The sequence below is a fragment of the Tachysurus vachellii genome, chromosome 24 (genome assembly GCF_030014155.1).
Source record: "Tachysurus vachellii isolate PV-2020 chromosome 24, HZAU_Pvac_v1, whole genome shotgun sequence".
NCBI lineage: Eukaryota > Metazoa > Chordata > Actinopteri > Siluriformes > Bagridae > Tachysurus > Tachysurus vachellii.
Window position 1 is genome coordinate 14,301,315 of NC_083483.1, and position 23,154 is coordinate 14,324,468.

The window sequence follows — 23,154 nt, forward strand, 5'->3', positions numbered from 1 at the left end:
TATATGTCGATATATGTATATGTACGTTACACTCACACAATAGTAGCATAGATTAGCGTAGCATAAAAAAGATTTACTGTTAAATGTTTTAATAAAACGCATTTCTGCATCTTTGTTCCAATCTGTGTGCAAACATACCAGGTGTAGTTGTAGACAGTGTGTGTGTGTGTGTGTGTGTGTGTGTGAGTGAATATGAGAAATGAATGTATACATGCTGACCTGTGTGTGAGAGGTGAGTGAATCACTGAACGACCCGACAGAGTGTAGTCATGTTCACTTGGAGGGTCTTTACTGTTGACAAAGGCCTCACTGAGACCAAACGCACGCAGAACATCAGTGTAGCACTTCTCTGCTGCCTTCTTAGCGTTCATCTGTATTACAGATACACACAAACGTTGTTGTCATTACCAGTATTGCAATTATAGATAGATAGATAGATAGATAGATAGAGGGGGTCACGGTGGCTTAGTGGTTAGCACGTTCGCCTCACACCTCCAGGGTTGGGGGTTCGATTCCCGCCTCCACCTTGTGTGTGTGGAGTTTGCATGTTCTCCCCGTGCCTCGGGGGTTTCCTCCGGGTACTCCGGTTTCCTCCCCCGGTCCAAAGACATGCATGGTAGGTTGATTGGCATCTCTGGAAAATTGTCCGTAGTGTGTGAGTGAATGAGACTGTGTGTGTGTGTGCCCTGCGATGGGTTGGCACTCCGTCCAGGGTGTATCCTGCCTTGATGCCCGATGACGCCTGAGATAGGCACAGGCTCCCCGTGACCCGAGGTAGTTCGGATAAGCGGTAGAAGATGAATGAATGAATAGATAGATAGATAGATAGATAGAGCACCTGTGCTACTTGTTCTAGTAGAAGAGGTCTGCTTTTCACTCGCTCTTGAATTTCTCTCATCTCCTCTTCATACTCCCTGCGCCTCTGTAGGTCCTGTTTCCTACACACACACACACACACACACACACACACACACACACACACACACACACACGGCAATACAGTATATGAAACGTGTTACTTGTCTTGTTTGTAGGTTGTGCTTTATCTTCTCGGGTCATATTTAAGCATAATATACATTGTACGTTTAAAGCAATTAATTGCCTGATACTTTAATATCATATAATTCGCAAACGCTGAATACCTGAACTCCTTGAGTTTGGATTCACAGATCTGTGCCAGGGCCACATGCGGGTCATTGGCTTGAGCACGTCTGACTATCAGCTTTTGAAATTTCCTCTCCTTTCGTTTTTGTCGCTCCTTCCGTTCCTCTTCCTCTTGCTCGGCTTTCTTCCTCTGTTCGAGAACTTTCCTACTCAGACAGGAGAAGATCTGCGGTCAGGACTGGAGGGGTGACTCGGGAGGAAGGATTTCTAAGAGGGATGATGGGTGAGACGAGAAAGCAGGGACACACTTGTTGGGGTGCTGGATAGAGCTGAGGAATGTGGTAGAGTTGGTGAAGGGACCATGCTCACATTTGGTTGGTTGGGATCTTATCTTTGATCAGCAAGTCTTATACTAAAATGCTGGATACAGCTGTGCAAGGGAGGATTTGGGAAAGGATGGGATACATTTCAAGCGAAGCATAGAAACCTTGACGGACATGGAAATTTTAAGTCTAATTGAACTAATTAAGGGTTGGGGAAGGGTTGGAGTCGGTTGGTTGTTTACAAATCACCAGGCTGGGTGCAGTTACCTAACGGCCTCTTGACGTTTCTTGGCTGCATCAGTAATTTTGGGAGGCAGGTATTCACGGCTCCCAGAGAGAGATGAACTCACAGAGGACGAAGGTGTTTGAGGAAAAAGAGAAACAAACATGCACTCAGATGCACTCTGGTTTCTCCTCCCCGCCTCATTATTGGCCGTGAGGCGCTCTTTACGTGGGCTGATATTAGCCGTGCACAACTTGAAGGGTTCGCAAGTTGTCAGAGGTCGAAATTCACGCTTTCTTGCAAGCTGCTTCTGGAAGCGTCTATAGCTGATGTCAAAGTCAGGCACCTGGGAGCTGATTCTGATTCCTGTGGTCGGTGCTGATTGCTCTTCTCTCTGCATACGGCGTTCACTGATACGTTTGGACAGCGTGCTGGGTGGCTCATTGGCGCTCAGGAGCATCTCTGTCGCTCGCATCTCTTTCTTGATTTCCCGGTAGAGCTGCTCTTCTTTGTGACGCTCACCCATCGCTGCCTCTTTAACCGCACGGGGAACTGGTTTGGCACGAAATGGGCGCCTCCTGTGCTCTAATTGTTCCTTAGTGGAGAGGAGCATCTGCAGCTCCTTCTGCTGTTTCTTGATTTGCTCCCTTTCCAGAAAGCTAAATGGCCTCTGAGCGGCGAGGAGACGCTGTTGTTCTGCAGCCCGTAACTGCCGACGCCGTTCTTCGTCTCGCTCGCGCAGTTCCTCATACAGTGGCAGACGCACGTGAGCAGGCACTGCAGTGGCTCGGAACTTGTGCTGGCACTCGGTGAGCTCTTCTATTTCTTTGCGCAGCTCCACGTTTTCCTGTTCAATTTCAACACGAGACCTGACCCTGTTGCGTTTGTATTCCATCTCCCGTAGTGTCATCTGGAAGGGCTTGGGCACCGTCACCTGTGGACACCAGCCTACCTCTTTTGTCCTCCCTTTTCCTTTTTTAGACCTTTGAACTTGGTTTGGTTCCACTATGGATCGATGGTCACCTGGATGATTCTCTAGTGATGCCGAGGAAGGTTTCGGCTTTTTTTGGGACATTTTATCAACACGGAAACCTTGCCACATATTTTTGATGTATTCTTTTGGTAAGCTGAGAAGATCTTTTGTAATGTTTTGATCGACATGGTCACCTCGAACGTTGCAAACCTCGTCCATGTAGGTGTCGCTTCTGAGCTCATGGGCTGAGTGAGACTTCTTCAGTTTTCTTCCAGTCGTACCATTTGTCTGATGATACTGCAGCCTAGAGCCAAGCAAACGACAATTAAACAAATTTACTTCAGCACCACTGAAGAAGAAATACATTCTAATATGAAATGCAACATATCTCTCACTCTCTCACTCATTTTCTACCGCTTATCCGAACTACCTCGGGTCACGGGGAGCCTGTGCCTATCTCAGGCGTCATCGGGCATCAAGGCAGGATACACTCTGGACGGAGTGCCAACCCATCACAGGGCACACACACACACTCTCTTTCACTCACACAATCACACACTACGGACAATTTTCCAGAGATGCCAATCAACCTACCATGCATGTCTTTGGACCGGGGGAGGAAACCGGAGTACCCGGAGGAAACCCCTGAGGCACGGGGAGAACATGCAAACTCCACACACACAAGGTGGAGGCGGGAATCGAACCCCCAACCCTGGAGATGTGAGGCGAACGTGCTAACCACTAAACCACCGTGCCCCCGAAATGCAACATATGCTACACTCTAATATGGAGTCCAACATAAACTCAATCGTCAAAAAGCCCCAGCAGAGGATGTACTTTCTACGTTAATTAAGGAAGTACGGTCAGCCACAGGAGCTGTTGATCCTGTTCTACACTGCAGTCATTGAATCTGTCCTGTTCACATCCATCACCATCTGGTTTGGTGCAGCAACTAAACAGGACAGAAACAGACTGCAACACACAGTAAAAACAGCAGAACAAAATAATTTGTACTTGTGCGATACAAGAACCAGAAACCGGGCAGGAAAAATCACTACTGACCCTTCGCACCCTGGACACAACCTCTTTCAGCTCCTCCCTTCTCTCAGGCGCTACAGAACTCTGCTTACTAAAACTGCCAGACACAGGAACAGTTTCTTTCCCCAGACAATCACCCTGATTAACACCTCACCATAATTATATTCCCTTCTTCTTATCTATAAGTGCCACATTATCAGGACTGTCAGTCATCACATCATCTGTATATTACACACTACTGCTGCTGTATATTGTACAAAGGCATAATATTGCACAATATTGTTATTTGCACGCCCACACTTTATGTACATAACTGATCTGTTATATTCTATACTCATATTTTATATATTTTATTCATTCTAAATTCATATTTAATACTCATTCTGTCTATATTGTATCCCATCGTCTGCATTGTCTTGTATAGTTTGTATAGTATAGTGTTATTTATGTCTGTACTTTTGAGAGTCACAAACTGCTGGAACCAAATTCCTTGTGTGTGTCAACATCGACACACTTGGCCAATAAATCTGATTCTGATTCTGCTTCTGAAATTTTAAGAGACATTCCAGATAACCTTCCCCAGAAATCCTTTGCAATTAATAAAGTTATGAAGATCAACAAATTTCCATTTTTAACTTTTGTTCGGGGGGGCACGGTGGCTTAGTGGTTAGCACGTTCGCCTCACACCTCCAGGGTTGGGGGTTCGATTCCCACCTCCACCTTGTGTGTGTGGAGTTTGCATGTTCTCCCTGTGCCTCGGGGGTTTCCTCCGGGTACTCCGGTTTCCTCCCCCGGTCCAAAGACATGCATGGTAGGTTGATTGGCATCTCTGGAAAATTGTCCGTAGTGTGTGATTGCGTGAGTGAATGAGAGTGTGTGTGTGTGTGCCCTGTGATGGGTTGGCACTCCGTCCAGGGTGTATCCTGCCTTGATGCCCGATGACGCCTGAGATAGGCACAGGCTCCCCGTGACCCGAGGTAGTTCGGATAAGCGGAAGATAAATTAATGAACTTTTGTTCACAAGGAAAATGTTTTCAATCCAAACAACAAATCAGCAACCTGAGAAAGTAAAAAAACACAAGAACTTACAGACAGACTCTGTCACGGTTCCTCAGAGGTTCACTGCCCTGTAGCTCAAGTTTCTTAAGGTACATGAGCTCAAGGTCAGCCATGGTGCATAGGTGAGCTCTCCTCAGCTGCTCCAGCTGGCGGTAGTACTGCTCATTAGAAAGGTACAGCTCACGCAGGTCGATGTGATCGTCCAGTTTACAGCGATCTGTAACCGGCAGAGTGCGGCTGACTTTAGGGTGAGTGCCATCAGTGCCTGGGTCTGATTCTGAGTCAGACTCCTTCTGAAAGTAAGAGAGAAATGGATCAAAGGTTTGGATGACGTTGTATTTATTTATATATTTAATATATATTTTAAGTGATCAAAAAAGAAAGAATGTCTCTACACATAGGATACTAATATTAGTTTGCGAATTCTTCTGACGTAACACGATGTCTTTTAAACAAACAAACAAATGAAAGCTCAGAGGTCAACTACGCAGCTTATAAACCAGATTCTACACCAATTGGATACTCCTTGTAAAAAAATAAATAAATAAACAAAACAAAGAAACGTACAGAGACGTGTATAAATAACAAACCTATTTATATTGCGAAAGCCCCATAATGGTCAGAAAACGAATTTTCTTTTATATTTTGATAGTTATATGTTTACAGTTTATTTTTTTTTTTTGGTTGCTGTCACTGGGACCTCAGTTTTTAGTTTCATTCCCATTCATGTACCACATGTTCTATGTACACTATATATCACGATGTCTATAAATCCTCACACGTCCTCGATCCTTAGATGACGGCTTACAAAGTGCTGACACTGGAGACTCCTTCCACAAACGCTAACACGCATCTCTTTAAAGAAAGCTTTACTGCGTGAACGACGACATGTTTTTCTTTGATAAATAACACCACGTACGCGATCAGATGTTAGCTGCGATACTGTTGGAGCTCCTGTTACCAAAACAACACCTGGGTGATCAGAATAAATTCACTGTGGTGTAGAATGTAATGATTTGTGTAACGTGTGATCGATACCGGTCGGTGTCGTGTGAAGGCTCCCCCTGCTGGTGAGGAGTGATTAAAACACTACACACTCATCTGCTGACTATGAGACAATTAGAATAATGAATTAAGAATTTCTTTGAAGATTAATAAAGTTCTCTCTCATCATATCTTATCTAAAAAAATGTGCATTAGGTAAAATTAGTCTTTAGTAATAGTTTGTAGGTGAATTAGACAGAGATTTGGACCCCCCCCATTTCCCCAAAGCCCCGCCCACCTTCCCCAAAGCCCCGCCCACCAGTATCTACACTGTAGACCTGAGTCTCTGTTAAATGACTAACGGGAGCTTCATTCAAACACCTTTCAGGACCGGAAGCCACTTTTCCAAACAGATTTTTATTACTTTTTGTCCTTTATTTCATGCTCTACATTTGAATGTTACCTTTAAAAGTAAAAAATATATATAAAAATAAATCGCCTATTAAAACGTATTTATTCCTGGTAAACACTTTATAGTGTATATTCATTATTTCAGAGATTAGAAGTGAAAGGAAATTATTACATATTTCGGTCTGAACCTAAACCGGAAGTTCCTTTCAGAACCCACCTGTCCTCCATCCGTTATTACCGGAGCCGCACGCGCTCTCTCGTATAAAGCCAGCGGGACTTTTGTGTGCGGGTCCACCGGTGTTTTCAGACAGGACGTGACGAGCACGTTAGCGCGATGGGAACCGTCCATTTTTACATCGAAAACCAAACAAAACCCAATAAAACGAACACAAGCCGTTGTTTCCTCCCGTTGCTTCTGTCAGGACTCCTTAGCAACGGCGGCGCGTGGGATTAAGTCAGCGGTCCAATCACAATCCGAGTTGCAATCCCTATTGAAGTGCACTAGATAAGGCACGCGACAGCTCACTTAGTGCCCTACGTAGGGAACAACAAGCAAGCGGTTTGGGATCGAGCCAACAGGCACGGGACAAGAGTAGTAAATGAGATTAAAGCGGCTTTTCTTTTCTCCTCTAAGCGCGATAAAGGAGAAATGTCCGCACAATGAGACTTTTATTTTGTTATTGTATGACAACAAACCGTACACTTAGACTTAGACTGTACACTTTAGACCCCACGAGGCTAATGTTGCTAACATGCTACAGAGCAGCACAACTACCAAGTTTAGCATCAGCACACGTTCAGGGCTTTTTTTCAAGAAGCATCAGATCGGTGTGGCGATAATGAAGCGAAGCAAAGAGAACTCAGGAGTCCAAAAAAAAAAGTTTATTAAATTACGCAACGTAACATCTACAGATAGCTCATGAACAGTTGGTCATGGCGAGGTGCTTGTTGAGGTCCCCACATCGTTCAGCAGCGGTGCTTCAGTCCATCGGTGCTCTCGTCTTGCCCTTATAGCGTGTTCACCTGCAGAGGAACGAGAGCGACAGGAGCGCGTTTAATCCCGCAGATCAAACCAGGCAGGCTGCCCACCCATGTCAGACGTGTTTAAATCATCGCTTCATGTGTTACTTACAATGTCGTCAATCTTAAGAATGCTGCGCACTGTTTCTGTGGCGAGGGTCAGGGCGCTGATGGAGACCAGCAGAGGCTGGACCACCAGTTCCTCCAAGATGTTAGAGATGCCACCCTGATGAAGAGAGAGAAAACCTTTACCCCAACTGTATAAGAACTTACAACACAAATTCTCTGACTGGAACATAATGATAAATGAACAAAAAGCACAACGGGTCAATCATTAACACACTAGAACCTGCAACAACTGTTGCAAAGTTCTCTTCTAGAAGAAGAGCAAAACGCTCCAGGACTTACAGGAATATAATCGACTTCTATTTGGTTCCATCAGCACAAGCCTAAATTATTTCATTCCTGACTTGTTGCCATGGTTTCACTGTTAGCGTGAAAAACACGAGGTTGTGTGCATGCCCACCTTGCGCACGTTGATGCCAGCTGTCTTCTCACCCTGAGCGTGTCTGTTGCGTAGCTCGGTTACAGTGGAGATTGGGTTAAGCCCGGCGTTCTCAGCCAGTGTGGAGGGAATGACCTCCAGGGCGTCGGCGTAGGCGCGAACGCAATATGCCTCCATGCCACCCAGAGAGCGGGCGTACTCAGCCAAGCGCAGAGCCAGCTCGATCTCCGGAGCGCCGCCACCTGCGATAAGAGCTCTGAAAGGACGAGAGGCGACTTGCATCAGTAACACGACTCCTCACATGGTAATGAACATTCATAACCTTGGTTCCATCTGCTTTTAGAAATATGTTCATAAAGGTTTGTGTTGTTAAACCTATAAACTGTAGGTTTTCTGGACAGTTAATGTTATAAGCAGGGGACAGTGCCAATACACTATATAAAGGGACACATACAGGTGCACACACACCTTTTTTTGACAAGGCAGCGGATGACACAGAGAGCGTCGTGGATAGAACGCTCAGCCTCCTCGATCACCAGCTTGTTGGAGCCGCGCACCACAATGCTTACGGTCTTTCCAGGATTGGCACAACCAGTGATCTACACACACAAAGTCAAGAAATAGCAGTGTGATGACAACAGGGCTGTCAACATCAAACCCTTTCATGATACTGATACTGAAGCCGTTCTCAGAACAGGGGATCTCACCTTGACCAGTTTGCCCGAGCCGTCCAGGCTCACCTCCTCAACCAGCTCGGCCGAGCCCAGCATCTCCGCCATGAACTGGTCAATGTGGGCGATGGGTTTAGTGCCGATCGTCTGGAACAAACCGACACAGCGCTGTTTATAGCAGCTACAAAATGACGTGGATAAAACGGCATCACTTAGAAACGGCAGACATGCGTAAGTTTATTAGACGTGTTAGAAGAGTTCGCCGCACTGTAGGATTTTACTTGAAGCTCCATCTGAGAAAGCAGACTGAAGCACAGCGGGTTCTCACCTTGCAGATGAACTCGATCTCGTCTCTCTCGATGTCCTTCACCACCATGATCTTCATCTTGTTTAGGAAATGAAGAGCAAGATCGCTCAGCGCATCCCTGAAACGACACAGCGGCTCTGCTCTTTAAAGTCACGCTTAGTGCTTTACACAGTAGACATGAACAATCGGTAACTCGCATATCTACGTTATATAGTTTGATTATGAGAAATGAAAAGTACATAAAAAAAAAAAACAACATTTTTTTTTGAAGCAGAACTGTTATTCCGGTGTTAGTTTGTCTTCTTTTGCTACCTGAGGATAGACTTCTGGATGAGCAGGACGTTGCAGCCGGCTTTCTTAATCTGTTTGATCAGGTTGAGGATGTAAGCTCTCTCCTCGCGGAGCACACGGTCCATCTGTGCATAATCCGACACAACGATCTGGTTGTCCATCTAAACCCAGAGAAAGGACATAAACCAAATGATTTTAATATCAAATTTAAAAAACGAGGACTTTCGGTTGCTTTAGGGGTGAAGATCTCCCTCCCTCCCTCTCTCAGGTTGTACGGTGAGATGAGACATATTGACCTGTAGTTTACTGGGTGACTCGGGTAAACGGGTCACATTGCAAAAAATGTTAATTCACAAGGGGGGGGGGGGGGGGAAGAGACTTCGAGGCAGACAAAGAAAGAAAATGGGGGGAGGAAAGAAAGAGAGGAATCTGTGTTTATTTAAGCAATAAACCGTGTCTGGTTTCGACCCTATGATGTGAAAAGGATGTGGTTTCTGTACGTACATCAGTCTTGGGAGGAGACAGACAGAACTGGATCAGACCGATCTTGGCCTTCTCAACTCGGGACACTCCGCTGTTCACCACCTTCTGGGTCAGAACCAGGCCGTCCACCAGCTCACAGTCGTCAATAGTTCCTCTGAAAAACAACAACCACTATGTGAGCTGAGACCCAACCCCCAACCACAAGAGATCACCACAGCAATGTTTTGTTTATATATATATTTAAGGCAGAATGTTAAAATAAATAAACAAAACAGTTAAAATCACACAGGAACATCAGAAATCTGGTTCTAGAAGCTTCCGTCTCGCTCGTTTGCGCTGCTTGCGACTTACCCGAGCTTCTTGACGATGTTGATGTTGTGGAGGTCGACGCTGGTGGCGGTGGCCGGGTCGATGACCCTCATGACGGCGTCCACGCTCATGGGGGCGAGCAGGCTGGAGTACTGGGACACCACTTTGGAGCACAGCGATGTGGTGGCGCTGTTGAGCAGAGTCTCACGGTCGCTCAGCTCCACGGGCTGGCTGATGGAGATCAGGATCTCCACACCCTTTTCCACCGCCTTCTGGAATGACTCAGAAATGGTGGTCGGGTGGATGCCTGGGGAAACGACCCAAACAGAGGACATCTCACCGTAGTTCTCGCCACATGTATTAATGTGACGTGTATTAAAAAAAAAATCTTCACAACAAAATATCCGTTTAAGTTTTTTAGTGTAAAGTGATACAGTTGAGATCATCACCAAATACCACAAATGTGTACAAAAAGAATCAGAGTTTTATCTAAATATAAAACAGCCCTGTACGTGTAACCTGTAGGATGATGGAGCGTGTTAAAAAATGTTGATGTTTATGTACCTTTCTGTAGCAGCTTGGAGCAGGCGTCTAATAGAGCTCCGGCGATCACCACCACCGACGTAGTGCCATCGCCAGCCTCGATGTCCTGAGCCTTGGACAGGTCGACCAGCTAAAACACACACACACACAAAATAAGTGTTTCCTTTTCCATATTGTTCCTGAGACTCTACAGAAACAGGATGAAGTCATCTCACCATCTTAGCTGCAGGGTGAAGGACCTGCATCTGATTCAGAATGGTGGCTCCGTCGTTAGTGATGGTGACGTCTCCTTTCCCATCCTGGATCTACGATACAAGGCAGCGTCGTCATTTTCACAAACAAAGCAACCCTATACAGAGTCTGTCTAAATATCACATATTAAAGAGTCAACGGATCCACGCCGATTGAGGGGTGGACCGTTTACGACTGTAAAGTGAGACATTTATTTACTAAAACAAACATCTTATCAAAAACATTTAAAATTCTTATTTTATGTAGAAGGTTGTTAAAGCTTAAAAACAGGAGATTTATATAAAGTTACGATAATGCTGATGTACTGCCAGCAATTGGATTTTTTTTTTTTTTTAAGAAATATGAGCAAAGATAGAGGACGAAGAGGAAAAAAAAAAACACAGTAAGAAAATAACGTACCATTTTGTCCATGCCTTTAGGGCCGAGACTTGTTCTGATGGCATCGGCAACAGCTGTCGAACACAAAAACGCACACGTCAGCATTAATACACGTCAGTGACACGCTCTTACCTCAGTGTATCAATTTATCACCAGTGCTTGGCTGCATAAAGTCGGTCAACTCTGTTATTAATCACAAACACGCAGAAATCTAAATCGGCACGAAGTCGGTCACTGATGCGACTCGGATTATTTCCCTCAAAAACAGTCAAACGTTTTAAAAGCCAACAGAGGACGGCGTGTCGTGCTTTTTATCCGTTTGTAGTAACCTCGGGTCTAAACAAGTCCTGTAAGGTAAATGAAAGTTGACAGGTAGGTTGTCAGGAAGCGTCGACACCAAGTCAAGAAGCTGCAAACAGTGCAGGACAAAAGACAAGACAGTGCAGGACAAAAAAAAATTACGAGACAAAACACAAAAGACGACAATACACAGAAACAGCTGAATAAACCTTCCAACACACGCTTCCAACTAGACGTACTAGAGCTTTCTGAGGCACGTAAAACACCAGCCACGTAACTATTGGACATTTTCAGCGCGAGGGTCGTTACAGGATTGTTGAGATATCGTCGATATCGGAGGTAAAGTATCGCACGTATCGAGTATCGCGATGCGCCACAGCGGTCACACCGTCCAGCCCTGAGATACACAAACATGGCGAGAGAAGAGGCGTCGCTGCACCATCACCATACAAGGCGATTTAACCAGGAAGCTTCTGTTATTCTTAACAATACTGAATCAAAGCGATGCTTTACTCAGTACTCACTTAGCATTGCTAGCTTCATAAGCCTTTATATAGCATCCGTTATAGAGTATAACTGCACAGTCAGACGCTAGTTAGCATTAGCAGAGCACTTCAGCTGTAAAACGAGGCGTAAATTAATAATAAAAAAAAAGACACTTTTTCCAGCGCCGATTTTGCTAAAACGAATCTGTGCCGGTTGATTCACTGAATCAAAGCGATTCGGTACTCAACACACAATTAGCATTGCTAGCTCACCAGAAGCCTTTATATAGCATCCGTTATAGAGTATAACTGCACAGTCAGAGGCTAGTTAGCATTAGAGCTATAAAATGAGGTGTAAATGAATAAAAAGTCACCTTTTCCAGCGCCGATGTTGCTGAACCGAATCTGTGCCGGTTTGTCCCGGTCCACATAAGCGCCTCTGTTGTTCTTGTTCCTCGGCACCGTTATAGCGGCTTCGGGCATCTTTAATCTGTATGTGCGTTATTAAATACAACAGATTTGTGTGTGATGTGTGTTTAAGGAGCACGTCGGCACTCACTGCTGACCGTCACACCGCTCCTACGGCTCGGATGGCTGCGGATTCGCTCCGGTTCTGCGTCCGGTAGATTACAACAGAACCTTCTAGAAGAACCACCGGCTGCGAAAGGACCAGACGGCGACGGCGCACCCTGATGACGTCAAAGCAGGAGGCGTATTATATGCCGATAAATAAATAATAAAACACACGTTTTAATGTGGTACGTTGTGTGACTTTGCTTTTTTTTTATATATTATTAATCAACATTAACGATCAATTAATAACATTAACCGATAAAACCAGTTCGACTTGACGCCTTATGCTAAGCTAACGTTAGCGCTCGAGGAGCCTTGTGGAGTCTGTAATGATGATCATAAACAAACTAAAGCTTTACTGACGCACTGTGAACGTCTGACGCGCTGAAATAAAAGGTAAGTTTAGGTTAAACGTGTTAACTGTGAGTGCTGTTTAGTGCACAAACTGAAACAATCACGTGTTTTGCTCAACCGGTGCAAAGTGAGCTCATGATCTGATCTGATCCACTGTCTCTAAATGTCCTATCTGTCTCTAAATGTCCTATCTGTCTCTAAATGTCCTATCTGTCTCTAAATGTCCTATCTGTCTCTAAATATCCTGTATGTCTCTAAATGTCCTAGATGTCTAAATATCCTGTATGTGTCCTAGATGTCTCTAAATGTCCTAAATGTCCTGTATGTGTCTAAATGTCCTGTATGTGTCTAAATGTCCTATCTGTCTCTAAATATCCTGTATGTGTCTAAATGTCCTAGATGTCTCTAAATATCCTGTATGTCTCTAAATGTCCTATCTGTCTCTAAATGTCCCGTATGTCTCTAAATGTCCCGTATGTCTCTAAATGTCCTAGATGTCTCTAAATATCCTGTATGTCTCTAAATGTCCTATATGTCTCTAAATGTCCTAGATGTCTCTAAATATCCTGTATGTCTCTAAATGTCCTAGATGTCTCTAAATATCCTGTATGTGTCTAAATGTCCTAGATGTCTCTAAATATCCTGTATGTGTCTAAATGTCCTAGATGTCTCTAAATATCTTGTATGTCTCTAAATATCCCTGAGCTCTTGTATCTTAAACCAAACCTAATTAATCACCTTTATTTGGCACATATGTGATGTCTGGGTTGCCAGATCTGAAGTCAGACACACTGTTTAAGTTCAACATCATGTCTATCAAGATCAACATACCTTTCACAGTAAGGTCCAGAGCTTCAGGATGTGCGTCTGCGTATCTAACATCACCTGATATCACGTCATCGTCATTATTCTGCTATTCTGTTGTAACCCTAATTGTCTTGTTGCCATTTTTCAGGGGTTCATCTACGACAAACTAGAACATAGCTGCGTCACAGGGGCCTCTGCTCGTTCTTTCGACTTTCGGGATGTACGAAGTTTGAGTTTGAGAACTTCTCCGTCGTCATATGTATGCAAATCGATAAACGGAGCGTTAGACAAACATCCAGTTACTTTTAATATCTCCTTGGTGCAGAATATTGGGACAGAATTTGGCCAAACTGATAAATATAATTGTATCTCATCAGGAAAGAAGTGAAAGCCAGTGTTATGCTCCAGAGGACTGTATTTATAAAAGAGCTTTGCATTGTGTTAGGAGTAACAGACCCGTCACCGGTGTGCTCAGAGGTACTCAGAGTATTTATGACCTCCAGACAACAGGAAACCTTCCACAGAAGATCTGGTAATTCTTGATTTGTCTGTCTCTTTGTCCGTCAGAGATTTCTTTCCCTCCGTGATGCTGTCACTTAAAGATAAAGACCGTCCAGTCATCAGGAAGCTGCTGGTGGCTGGCTGCTGTGGAAGATGCGTCCTCAGGTTCTGTTGTGTGGGAAAATATTCTTCATATCAGCAGTCATGTGAGGTGTGTCTGTGTGTGTGTGTGTGTGTGTGTGTGTGTGTGTGTGTGTGTGTCACTCTGTATCATCACACCGTGAGCTATGAGCAGTAGACACATTTTTTTTTTTTGTACGATCTATTTAGCATCAGCGTTTACTTATTTGTTCGTGCTTCTGTGTAGGACATACGTAAAGAGCTGTTAGCGTTCCTCGCTGAGGATGATGGCGAGCAAACTCCCGATGCCTCAGGAGAGACAGAGACGGAGGATCAGCCGTGTAAGAAACCGAAACTGGAGTCACCCGAGTCGTCGTCGGGTGAGAACATGAGCGCGGAGGGTTTGTCGGAGCCTCCAGGGGTGTGTGTGGCGTGTGTCGGGCTGCTGCAGAACTTCTGCGATCAAAGTTACGCCAAGCAGGTGAGTAAAGGATTGTGGAGTATTCACGTGAACGTTTACATACATCGAAATGTTATTAACATAAGTGTGTGATATCGCAAGAAAATTGCAAACACAATATATATGCTGTTACATACAGTGCCTTACATAACTGATCGATACAGTGAAGCACGGTGGTGGTGGCGGCGGTGGCGGCGGCATCATACCGAGTTAACGCTGGCCCATTGGCGGCTTCTCTGATTAATCTGTGCTGTACTCCGTCTCCACCTCTTATTCTTATTTTATTAGAGGAGAAGATGGTCGACTCTAAAAGAAGCCAAAACTGTCTCATATTTTTTTTTCATTCTTTAAAACGAATCCATCTTTTTTATGCTGTTGTTTGTGATATTCAAAATTTGTGATATTTAAAAAAAAACAATTCCTGATTGATGCTTTCTTAGAACTTCTATTTTATAGCTCCTTAGCCTTCATGGTGCCGTTTGTTGTGTAGACGTGTCCTTTAACACACTTTCAGTTACCCGAGATCACGTGACACACAGATCGATATGGATGTTAAAGTTTTTTTTTCTGAAGGTGTCCGAGGCCGTGAGTAAAGGCGACTACCAGTTTGACAGTCTGATGCTGGCCGTGTCTCTTCCCGCTCAGCTGTCCGTCAGAGAGGTACGCTGGCCTCTGCGTCGCACGCTTCATCGATTTGCTGTTTAATCTCATACTCTGTACGATTCTTAACCATCGCACTCGTTTTGCAGCACTCCTGCTGGTTGCACATCAAGAAGGAAGTCAGGTATGTGAGCAGCACATGTTTTCTACTCTGATTGGTTTTCCCATTTGGAAAATGCTGATTCGTTCATTTTGCTCAAATGTCTGGTCTCGATCGTGCAGCCTAGTTTATAACATATTTAGAAAAAGAACTCCATACTACTTTTTAACACTTCTTCTACTTAATAAGCGACGACGGGACCTAACATCCAACCTTGAAATTCTATCGTTTTAATTTTATGATTTTATTTGTTAATATTTTTTATATTTACATTTATGGCATTTAGCAGACACCCTTATCCAGAGTGACTTACAACTGAGCAACTGAGGGTTAAGGGCCTTGCTCAGGGGCCCAGCAGTGGCAGCTTGGTGGACCTGGGGTTCGAACCCATGACCTCCGATCAGTAGCCCGACACCTTAACCACTGAGCTACCACATCCCCCATTTTAGTATCAGAAATACGATATGTGTCGTTCTGGGCTCCAAGATTCAAATGAGTTAATAAAGTAGAGGTAGTATAGGTGATTAGAGGAGAAATGGCACATCACTTCCTGTTGTTCTTTAGGTCAATATAGGGCTCTGTAACCCTAGTTCTGGACAACTCTGTGCATTATAGTGTTTTGTCTCCTCAAACTCACCCAGAAAGGAACACACCAAAATCAGCAAAGAAGTGGGAACCCAGGACCAGAAGAATACTAAATTAGTGTTTGGGCTCAAATGAATAAGCACGGATGCTGCATTGAGAATGTACAGAATATTATTATTATGGAGTATTTGCACCATGTGCAACAGGGAGAAGAGCATGTATATCGATAAGGAGGACGTGGTTCAGGTGAAGGATGCCTTCAAATGGGCAGTACAGGGACTCTTGGGCAAAGAACTGGGAGCACCGGTGTTCACTAACGTAAGTGTTCCTATTGCTAACGTCAGCTTTAAGGTCAATTTTAGTCCTAAAATCCGATTGGTCCGTGTATTTATATATGATGTAAACGTATCTTGCTGATTGAAGTCATTTCCTATGCTAAAGCTTAATGTCCTGTTTCATTCTTCAGAGTGCGTTTGAGGTCAGTGTGGGTTTCACACATCCAGAAACAGATGGAGACTGCCACTTCCTGTATGTCTCCTCTCTTCCTATCTTCTTACTTTTTTTAATTTTTTCATTAGCAGCTTTCCGAATGTGGTTAAGTTGAAGATCGTTGTTTCGTTCGCAGGGCTACGGAGTGTCCGGATTGCTTTAAGCCGACTAAAAACAAGGCTGTAAGTACTTAACACTAGTGATTCTGTTCATTTCCTGTAATAAAAATCTTACAACAAACCTTTCCTTCCCGTCTTAATGATTCTCGTTCGTTTTTTTTGTTCGAAAGTCTGTTGCCATGGTTACATTCTAACACGCTGACGGTACAGTCGTTCTGTATGCTCGATGTATGCTAGTTATGACCAAGCGAGTAGGATTTAGTTTGCTTTTGATCAAAGACTGTGTTTATTGGGCTCGATTTGGCTTTTCGCCAGTCTGTGTTCACTAGGATGGCGGTGGTGAAGGCATTGGAGAAGATCTTGGATTCAAAGTTCCTCAGGTTCGTACTTCGCCTTGACCTTCTTACTGTAACCGAAACGGTAGTCACGTGTTTGTCCGAAAGTGGGCACAATATGGGCGTCCATATTTCCTGACATCTTTGCTGTGCGTCTCTCTAGACATTACCCGTGTCCACCTGTCTCACCCTCCAGTCTGTGCACTCCACTTGAGACAACATGTCTGCATGCGTCTGTCTTTATAGCAGGTAAATCTCTTTCTCTCTGTTTTAAGTCTTTGTCAAAGACTTTTGTGGTTGATCTTGTTTTTTTTTCTTCTTTCTGTCATTAGGGAGGTATAATAAGTTCTCCCGGGAGCTTCCTCAGACCCCCTGGGTGATAGACGGAGAGAGACGGATGGAGGGATCGGTGGAGGAGTTGATCGCCAATCCTCTTCTCTCTGCCTTCAAAGCTGATGGTAGTGAGAACCCAACCCAAGGCTTTTATATCTAGAATACAAATAAATCGCAAATATCTTGCATTACATTTGGCACAATTTTTCTTCTGACACATCAGGTATTTATCCTGGGGTTAGTGGAGGTTTTGGGTCTTTCAGGATCAGAGATTTTTACTTACATGACCCAGCTACATGGGGGGGACACGGTGGCTTAGTGGTTAGCACGTTCGCCTCACACCTCCACGGATGGGGGTTCGATTCCCGCCTCCGCCTTGTGTGTGTGGAATTTGCATGTTCTCCCCGTGCCTCGGGGGTTTCCTCCAGGTACTCCGGTTTCCTCCCCCAGTCCAAAGTCATGCATGGTAGGTTGATTGGCATCTCTGGAATTGTCCGTAAAATTGTCCGTAGTGTGTGAGTGTGTGAGTGAATGAGAGTGTGTGTGTGCCCTGCGATGGGTTGGCACTCCGTCCAGGGTGTATCCTGCCTTGATGCCCGATGACGCCTGAGATAGGCACAGGCTCCCCGTGACCCGAGGTAGTTCGGATAAGCTGTAGAAGAAGATGAATTACCCAGCCATGGTTGATCAGAATACTTGGTTCACTGCATTTAACCCATATTCGTCTATAAGTCTTCTTTGCCGCTTAATGGCTCTCCTGTTTACCGCCACCACAACATGTAGCCTGTAGGCTCTGATGAGCGACTGGACTGCCATGAGGGACCAATCCTCTGCAGTCCACATGGTTTAGTTTGCACATGATATTTAATCGCCTGGGACAACAGATTTTAATACATGACTTGTTCCCTCTCATTGACCTCCTATATCTTGGTCAACTTTCAGCTACAGTTCTTGGCTTGTTGAAAAGTATTTTTGGGGTAACTGCTTTTGGACCTGCCACTTGTAGGGTCACTGTCATTTATTGAGAAATGTAATAGAGCTCCTAGACTTACCTCTTCTGCCCCTCAGCACATGATCATGGTTCTCTGAAGACTCTGGATCAGCAGCTCCATTGTTCCGCTGCTGTTACACAGTAGGCATTCTGTCCAAACGTCTTCCTGTACAAGCTTATGCTGATCAGAAGGTCGTGAGTTTGAATCCCAGGTCCACCAAGCTGCCACTTCTGGGCCCTTGAACAAGGCCCTTAAACTTCAATTGCTCAGTTGTATAAATTTAAATAAACATAAGTCACTCTGGATAAGGGAGTCTGCTAGATACCGTGCATTTAATGTAAATGTTATGCATTTCCTTGCCTTGGGTACTGTAGTGCCCTACTCCCTGCCCTACCTCTACCAAACCCAGCTTTTCTGGGAACCAGAGCTTCTACCAGTCTGGATTTTATATACTTCCTCTGCGCTTTAGGTCCTTCCTGTTAACACCTTGATTCAAGCATGTGAAACCTGGGATTAGTTTGAGATCTCGTACAGTTAGATCTCACTCTAGATGTGGATGTCTGGATCTCACCATGGATGTGCCACTCAGCCAAGGCTTGGTCTGGTGCCTTGTAAAGGGAACTGCTGTTGAGCCTCTGGGGCAACCGCAGGAAGAGGTCATAGCCGACCTTCTCGTCTCTTGTCGATCAGCACCAGCCAGATGATGCACCGAATGGTGCCATGTTGGTAGATCATAGAATCAAATATGGTGTTCACTTACAAACTTCAGTATTGGAGTTAATACTTGTTGGATGTAGTGTATGCACTCTCTGATTGTTTAAGGCAGGCACTCATTTCCAGGGATTTCAGAACAGCGTAACAGATATTGCATCATCGTGTAGGCGTGGCCTATTTGATAATCTAACCCTAACCCTAACCCTAGCCCAAACCTTAACCATAGTTATTTGTTGTTTATTTGTTTTCTAAAATAAATCTACCTGTATGACTGCTTTGTCCTTCGTAGTATGCTGGGTTTTTTTTTTTGAAAGAGGGCGCTTTTCCAAGACCTCCGGAAACACGCCCACTTTACGTCGTGGTAATGAAACCACTGGAATTTAGTGAATGCCGATTGTTCAATTTGCAGGTTTTAACTTCTGCTCATCCGGGAGAGAAGACGTGGACGTACGGACCTTAGGAAACGGTGCGTCACAGTCCTGAGATTTATGTTTATATGTGATGTGTGTATATATATTGTGAATCACGGTGGTGGGAGCGTCACATGGAAACCAAAGGAAACAACACTGAAATTGCTAAATAGATATTAAATCAATGTTAAATATTCTAAAGACTAAGCTGAAGAATTCATTTATCTGTATTTCTCAATGAATGTAACATCAGAAGCTAATACTTTCTGAGTATGTTGTGCCAGAGCAGGGAAAAGTAAACCTCTGGAACGTGAGTGACACGGTGTTGTGTCTCCTGCAGGACGTCCGTTTGCCATCGAGCTCCTGAATCCACACAGAGCGAAGTTTAACAAAGCCGAAATAAGACAACTTCAGGAGGTACTGAACTGACCGAAACGTCTCTCTCCAGGCAATCATCTGATCATTCGTTATTCATTTTCTCCTCATCACTCATGTCTGTGCAGACGATCAACGCGGCCTCCGAAAAAATCCGAGTCCGAGACCTTCAGATCGTAACCAGGTGTGTGAGAGACAGTATAAAAAATAAATATGGTTTGCATAGCTACATTTCTGAGGATTCGCTCACGTGTCTGTAGAGAAGCTACGAGTCGGATGAAAGAGGGAGAAGAGGAAAAGACTAAGTCCTACAGCGCCCTCATCTGGACACAAAAGTCTATAACACCAGCCGATCTGGACTTTTTGGAAAGTGTCAAGGTTACGATTTTCACTATTCATGACAATTTTCATATTCACTTTTCGCAAGCTTCGCATTATGTCACTGAGCAGCCACAGGACAGGAAAGTGTGTATAGTAGATATATGGTGTGTGTGGGTGTGTGTGTGTGTAGGAACTGAAGATCGATCAGAAAACCCCACTCAGAGTCCTCCATCGCAGGCCGCTCGCCGTCAGACAGAGACTCATTCACTCCATGTGTGTGAGCTACCGAGATACACACCACTTCACACTGCAGCTGCGCACCCAGGCTGGGACGTATCCTTAAACACACACACACACACACACACACACACACAAAACTGCTTTGCCCTTATTTCTGATGGCTGATTTTAAAATCATTTACCAGCCGATAAACAGACAGAACGCTAACATTTCCTTAATGAGTCACCAAACAGATACATTAAAGAGTTTGTTCACGGAGACTTCGGCCGGACGAAGCCCAACCTCGGTGCCCTCATGGAGACAGAGGTGGACATCCTGGAGCTGGACGTGGAGGTTTGTTTCATCGCGCCGCAACCTTTAAAATGGCTCTGAACGAGATTTTAAACTAATCTAATAAATCAGGCAAGAAATTTTTGGGGCTTAATGTTTCCTCTGTTTAAGCCACTGAGTCATGGAGGACTCCAGAACCTTTAACCACATCCATTTCAGTGATTTCACAGGTTTTTTCTCTTTTATTAACACGAGCAAACCTTTGTCTTTGCAACTAAAGTCTAAGGCAGCCCGTCATCTTGGGCAGTCAAAATCAGTTTAATAAGCTGCTTTAAGCTCTACATTTAAATGACATTAGAGTTGCATTTTGTTTTAAAGCAGCAATAATCACCGACCACACAGATCGCTGTTTTTTTTTTTTTATTGAGACGGTAACTAAGGGTGTTTTCACATATAGTTCGTTTTAAAAGAACCAAACCCAGTTCACTTAAAGTGAACCAGAAAAGGAACTAGCCGAATGTGACCTCAGTCCGTTTGGTGTTCGCAATATAGTGGACTCAAAAGAGAACCCAGTTCTCTTTTTGGTCCTCTTTAGTATTGAAGTGATCTCAGACCCTTTTGTGTTCACACCTCAACTTCAATAATGTTGTTGTTATTATTATTATTATTATTGTTAGTAAATTATTGTTATTATATTTGATATATTTTGCGAAAGCGGTGCGGCAGGTGGCGGAGTTTTGAGAAAACAGAAGAAATACTTTTATGTTTTTATGTGTTGAGAATAGTTGGCGTTTAATGCCATCCTCTTTCCAAATATCAATAAGTGCACAGCTTTCTTCATAAGACCACACGACTCCGCGACCTGCCATAGCGAAAAGTTTTGTGTTTTCAGCAGTCACAGTGACGGAACACGGCTGCAGGTATGGCAAGCCTCCAGGGACCTCCGGAGGCGGTCTGAGTACGGTTCGCTTCTGGGTCCTTTTAAGGGGTCTCAGATCACATGGTTTGTTCACATGTACACACTGAACCGCTCCGAGAGCGTTTGGAGGGCTCAAACGAACTAGGTGTGAAAACACCCTAAATTGATTCTATTTTATTAGCTTGTATTGCTAACGTTAACCATTGCTAGTGCTTTGACAAATCACGCTTTCATGGAGGTGGCTGTGTTCTTCCTTGCTTTTTTAGCTTAAACATACCCAAAATTCTCACCTCAGCGTCAATAATGCTGGTCCGTTATATTGTGTATTAAATCGAATGTAATAAGTGCTCTTAAAGGTGGGGTCTCCGTTGTTTGAGAAATGCTTCAGAAAACTGAGTCGGGACGACAAACAAAACAAAAATTCAAAACAAACGTGTAGCCAATGAGCAGAAAGGGGCGTGTCTTGTCAATATGGGCAGAGAGAGTGTTCAGTGCGCATGTGTGACATTAGCAGAAAGCGGTTTTAACATTGACATGGAGGATAAAAACAAAGAAAGAAAGAGAAGAAAGACTTACGATAAGGCAAGAAGTAGGACGTGTTAATATAGGATCAGCTTTCCAGCGCTGGAGAGAACTGAAGGAGCAGGAAGTTGGTCACATATTCACAGATTGGAGTTTCCTGAGTCAATAACTCCTGAGCTAAACGCTGTTACTACACAAATAACATCTCTTTTCTATCGTAGTAATGTAGAGACGCAGCTACAACCGTGTTTTGTGTAGTAACAGTGTTTAGCTCAGGAGTTATTGACTCGGGAAACTCCAATCTGTGAATATGTGACCAACTTTACTTAAGACGCCGAGGCACTTTTTTCCTTCTCGATAGGTGAGTAACGTTGGTTTTGCTTTGTTACACAGAACTAATATATGCCTTTGTCCTTTACATGATTATGCTTGTGTGTCATTTTTGCTTGTTTGTTTATCTGCAATCGTATTGTTCTTCCCTTCAGCTATGATAGACACATTTCTTTCCATTAGTTGCCTGTGTTACGTATGTATGTGTGGGCAGAGCTATCAATACAGGGGTGGGACCCAGGGGTGGGTTAGGGGCGTGTTTGTTTTGGTGATTTCAAATGTCAACATTGGCTTTCAAACAACGGAGACCCCACCTTTAAAGTCGTGTTATTGTCGCACCAGCCTGACAGAGAATCACTGACTTTTCATAGAAATAACAGAAGCGCACCACTAATGAACACGTTAGCACCAGAATCACTAAAATCACACGTGTTTCAGCATGAAGTTTTCCTTTAACGCGTGAGAGCGAAAGCTGGAAGTGATGTTAGCATGTTGTTTTAGCATTTTAGTGCCAATCGGCCAGTTTATAACCATGGTGTTTCCTGTGTGTTGTCAGTCTGTGGATGTGGACTGGCCTCCTGCTATACCCGAGTGAGCGACGGAACACATCCTGAGGATTTCTTTGGGGAATTCCCGTCTCCACGGCAAGTTCCTGCACACCGTATTTCCGTGTTGTAGCTCATTACGACGTTGCTGATCGCGTTTATACTTTTAGTAAATCTGTAAATTTTGGACGGGTGTCTGGACCAGGTTGTTCATTTAAGCGTCACAGCCTTGTTTTCTGTACCAGAAGAGCTAGAAATAAGCTGGCTCTATCTTTCTTTTAATTTCTCGCTTAGGAAGTATAATCAGGACACTGATGTTCATCAAGTCTTGTATATTTTCTGTTAATAAACCACCAAAAAAAAAACTTCTTAAAGGATCTATTCGTTTCTCTTTCATACAGTTTGGATTTAAGTGTTACAC

General features: G+C 44.1%; 4 protein-coding genes across 4 annotated transcripts in view; 1 reads left to right on the forward strand and 3 right to left on the reverse strand.

Annotated features, from left to right (window-relative positions):
• Nucleotides 1-6,512, reverse strand: part of fam161a (FAM161 centrosomal protein A) — a 7,376-nt gene extending 864 nt beyond the window's left edge. Inside the window, exons 1-6 of the mRNA XM_060859868.1 lie at nucleotides 6,333-6,512; nucleotides 4,751-5,010; nucleotides 1,695-2,927; nucleotides 1,143-1,310; nucleotides 839-938; nucleotides 220-371 (exon numbers count right to left, since the gene is read on the reverse strand). Of these exons, the coding sequence (XP_060715851.1) occupies nucleotides 220-371; nucleotides 839-938; nucleotides 1,143-1,310; nucleotides 1,695-2,927; nucleotides 4,751-5,010; nucleotides 6,333-6,464 (2,045 nt within the window). The 5' untranslated portion in view covers nucleotides 6,465-6,512. The remainder of the gene's footprint in view (nucleotides 1-219; nucleotides 372-838; nucleotides 939-1,142; nucleotides 1,311-1,694; nucleotides 2,928-4,750; nucleotides 5,011-6,332) is intronic.
• The window catches only part of xpo1a (exportin 1 (CRM1 homolog, yeast) a), a 66,772-nt gene that overhangs the window by 16,182 nt on the left and 27,436 nt on the right, over nucleotides 1-23,154 (reverse strand). The window lies entirely within an intron of this gene.
• cct4 (chaperonin containing TCP1, subunit 4 (delta)) lies at nucleotides 6,983-12,294 on the reverse strand. Its single transcript, XM_060860947.1, has 13 exons — nucleotides 12,034-12,294; nucleotides 10,896-10,948; nucleotides 10,460-10,549; nucleotides 10,266-10,374; nucleotides 9,744-10,008; nucleotides 9,414-9,546; nucleotides 8,931-9,070; nucleotides 8,640-8,736; nucleotides 8,348-8,458; nucleotides 8,109-8,239; nucleotides 7,662-7,896; nucleotides 7,248-7,361; nucleotides 6,983-7,138 (listed from the first exon to the last, which is right to left on the reverse strand). Exons 1-13 carry the CDS (start codon nucleotides 12,140-12,142, stop codon nucleotides 7,124-7,126), a joined length of 1,602 nt encoding a protein of 533 aa, XP_060716930.1. The 5' UTR covers nucleotides 12,143-12,294; the 3' UTR covers nucleotides 6,983-7,123.
• On the forward strand, nucleotides 12,344-23,111 carry pus10 (pseudouridine synthase 10). Its single transcript, XM_060860949.1, has 18 exons — nucleotides 12,344-12,628; nucleotides 13,961-14,105; nucleotides 14,262-14,495; nucleotides 15,048-15,134; nucleotides 15,224-15,258; nucleotides 16,026-16,137; nucleotides 16,286-16,347; nucleotides 16,445-16,490; nucleotides 16,743-16,807; nucleotides 16,926-17,011; nucleotides 17,095-17,220; nucleotides 19,211-19,267; nucleotides 19,552-19,628; nucleotides 19,715-19,770; nucleotides 19,847-19,964; nucleotides 20,098-20,240; nucleotides 20,381-20,480; nucleotides 22,745-23,111. The coding sequence occupies exons 2-18, from the start codon at nucleotides 13,980-13,982 to the stop codon at nucleotides 22,781-22,783; spliced, it is 1,569 nt and encodes a 522-aa protein (XP_060716932.1). The 5' UTR covers nucleotides 12,344-12,628; nucleotides 13,961-13,979; the 3' UTR covers nucleotides 22,784-23,111.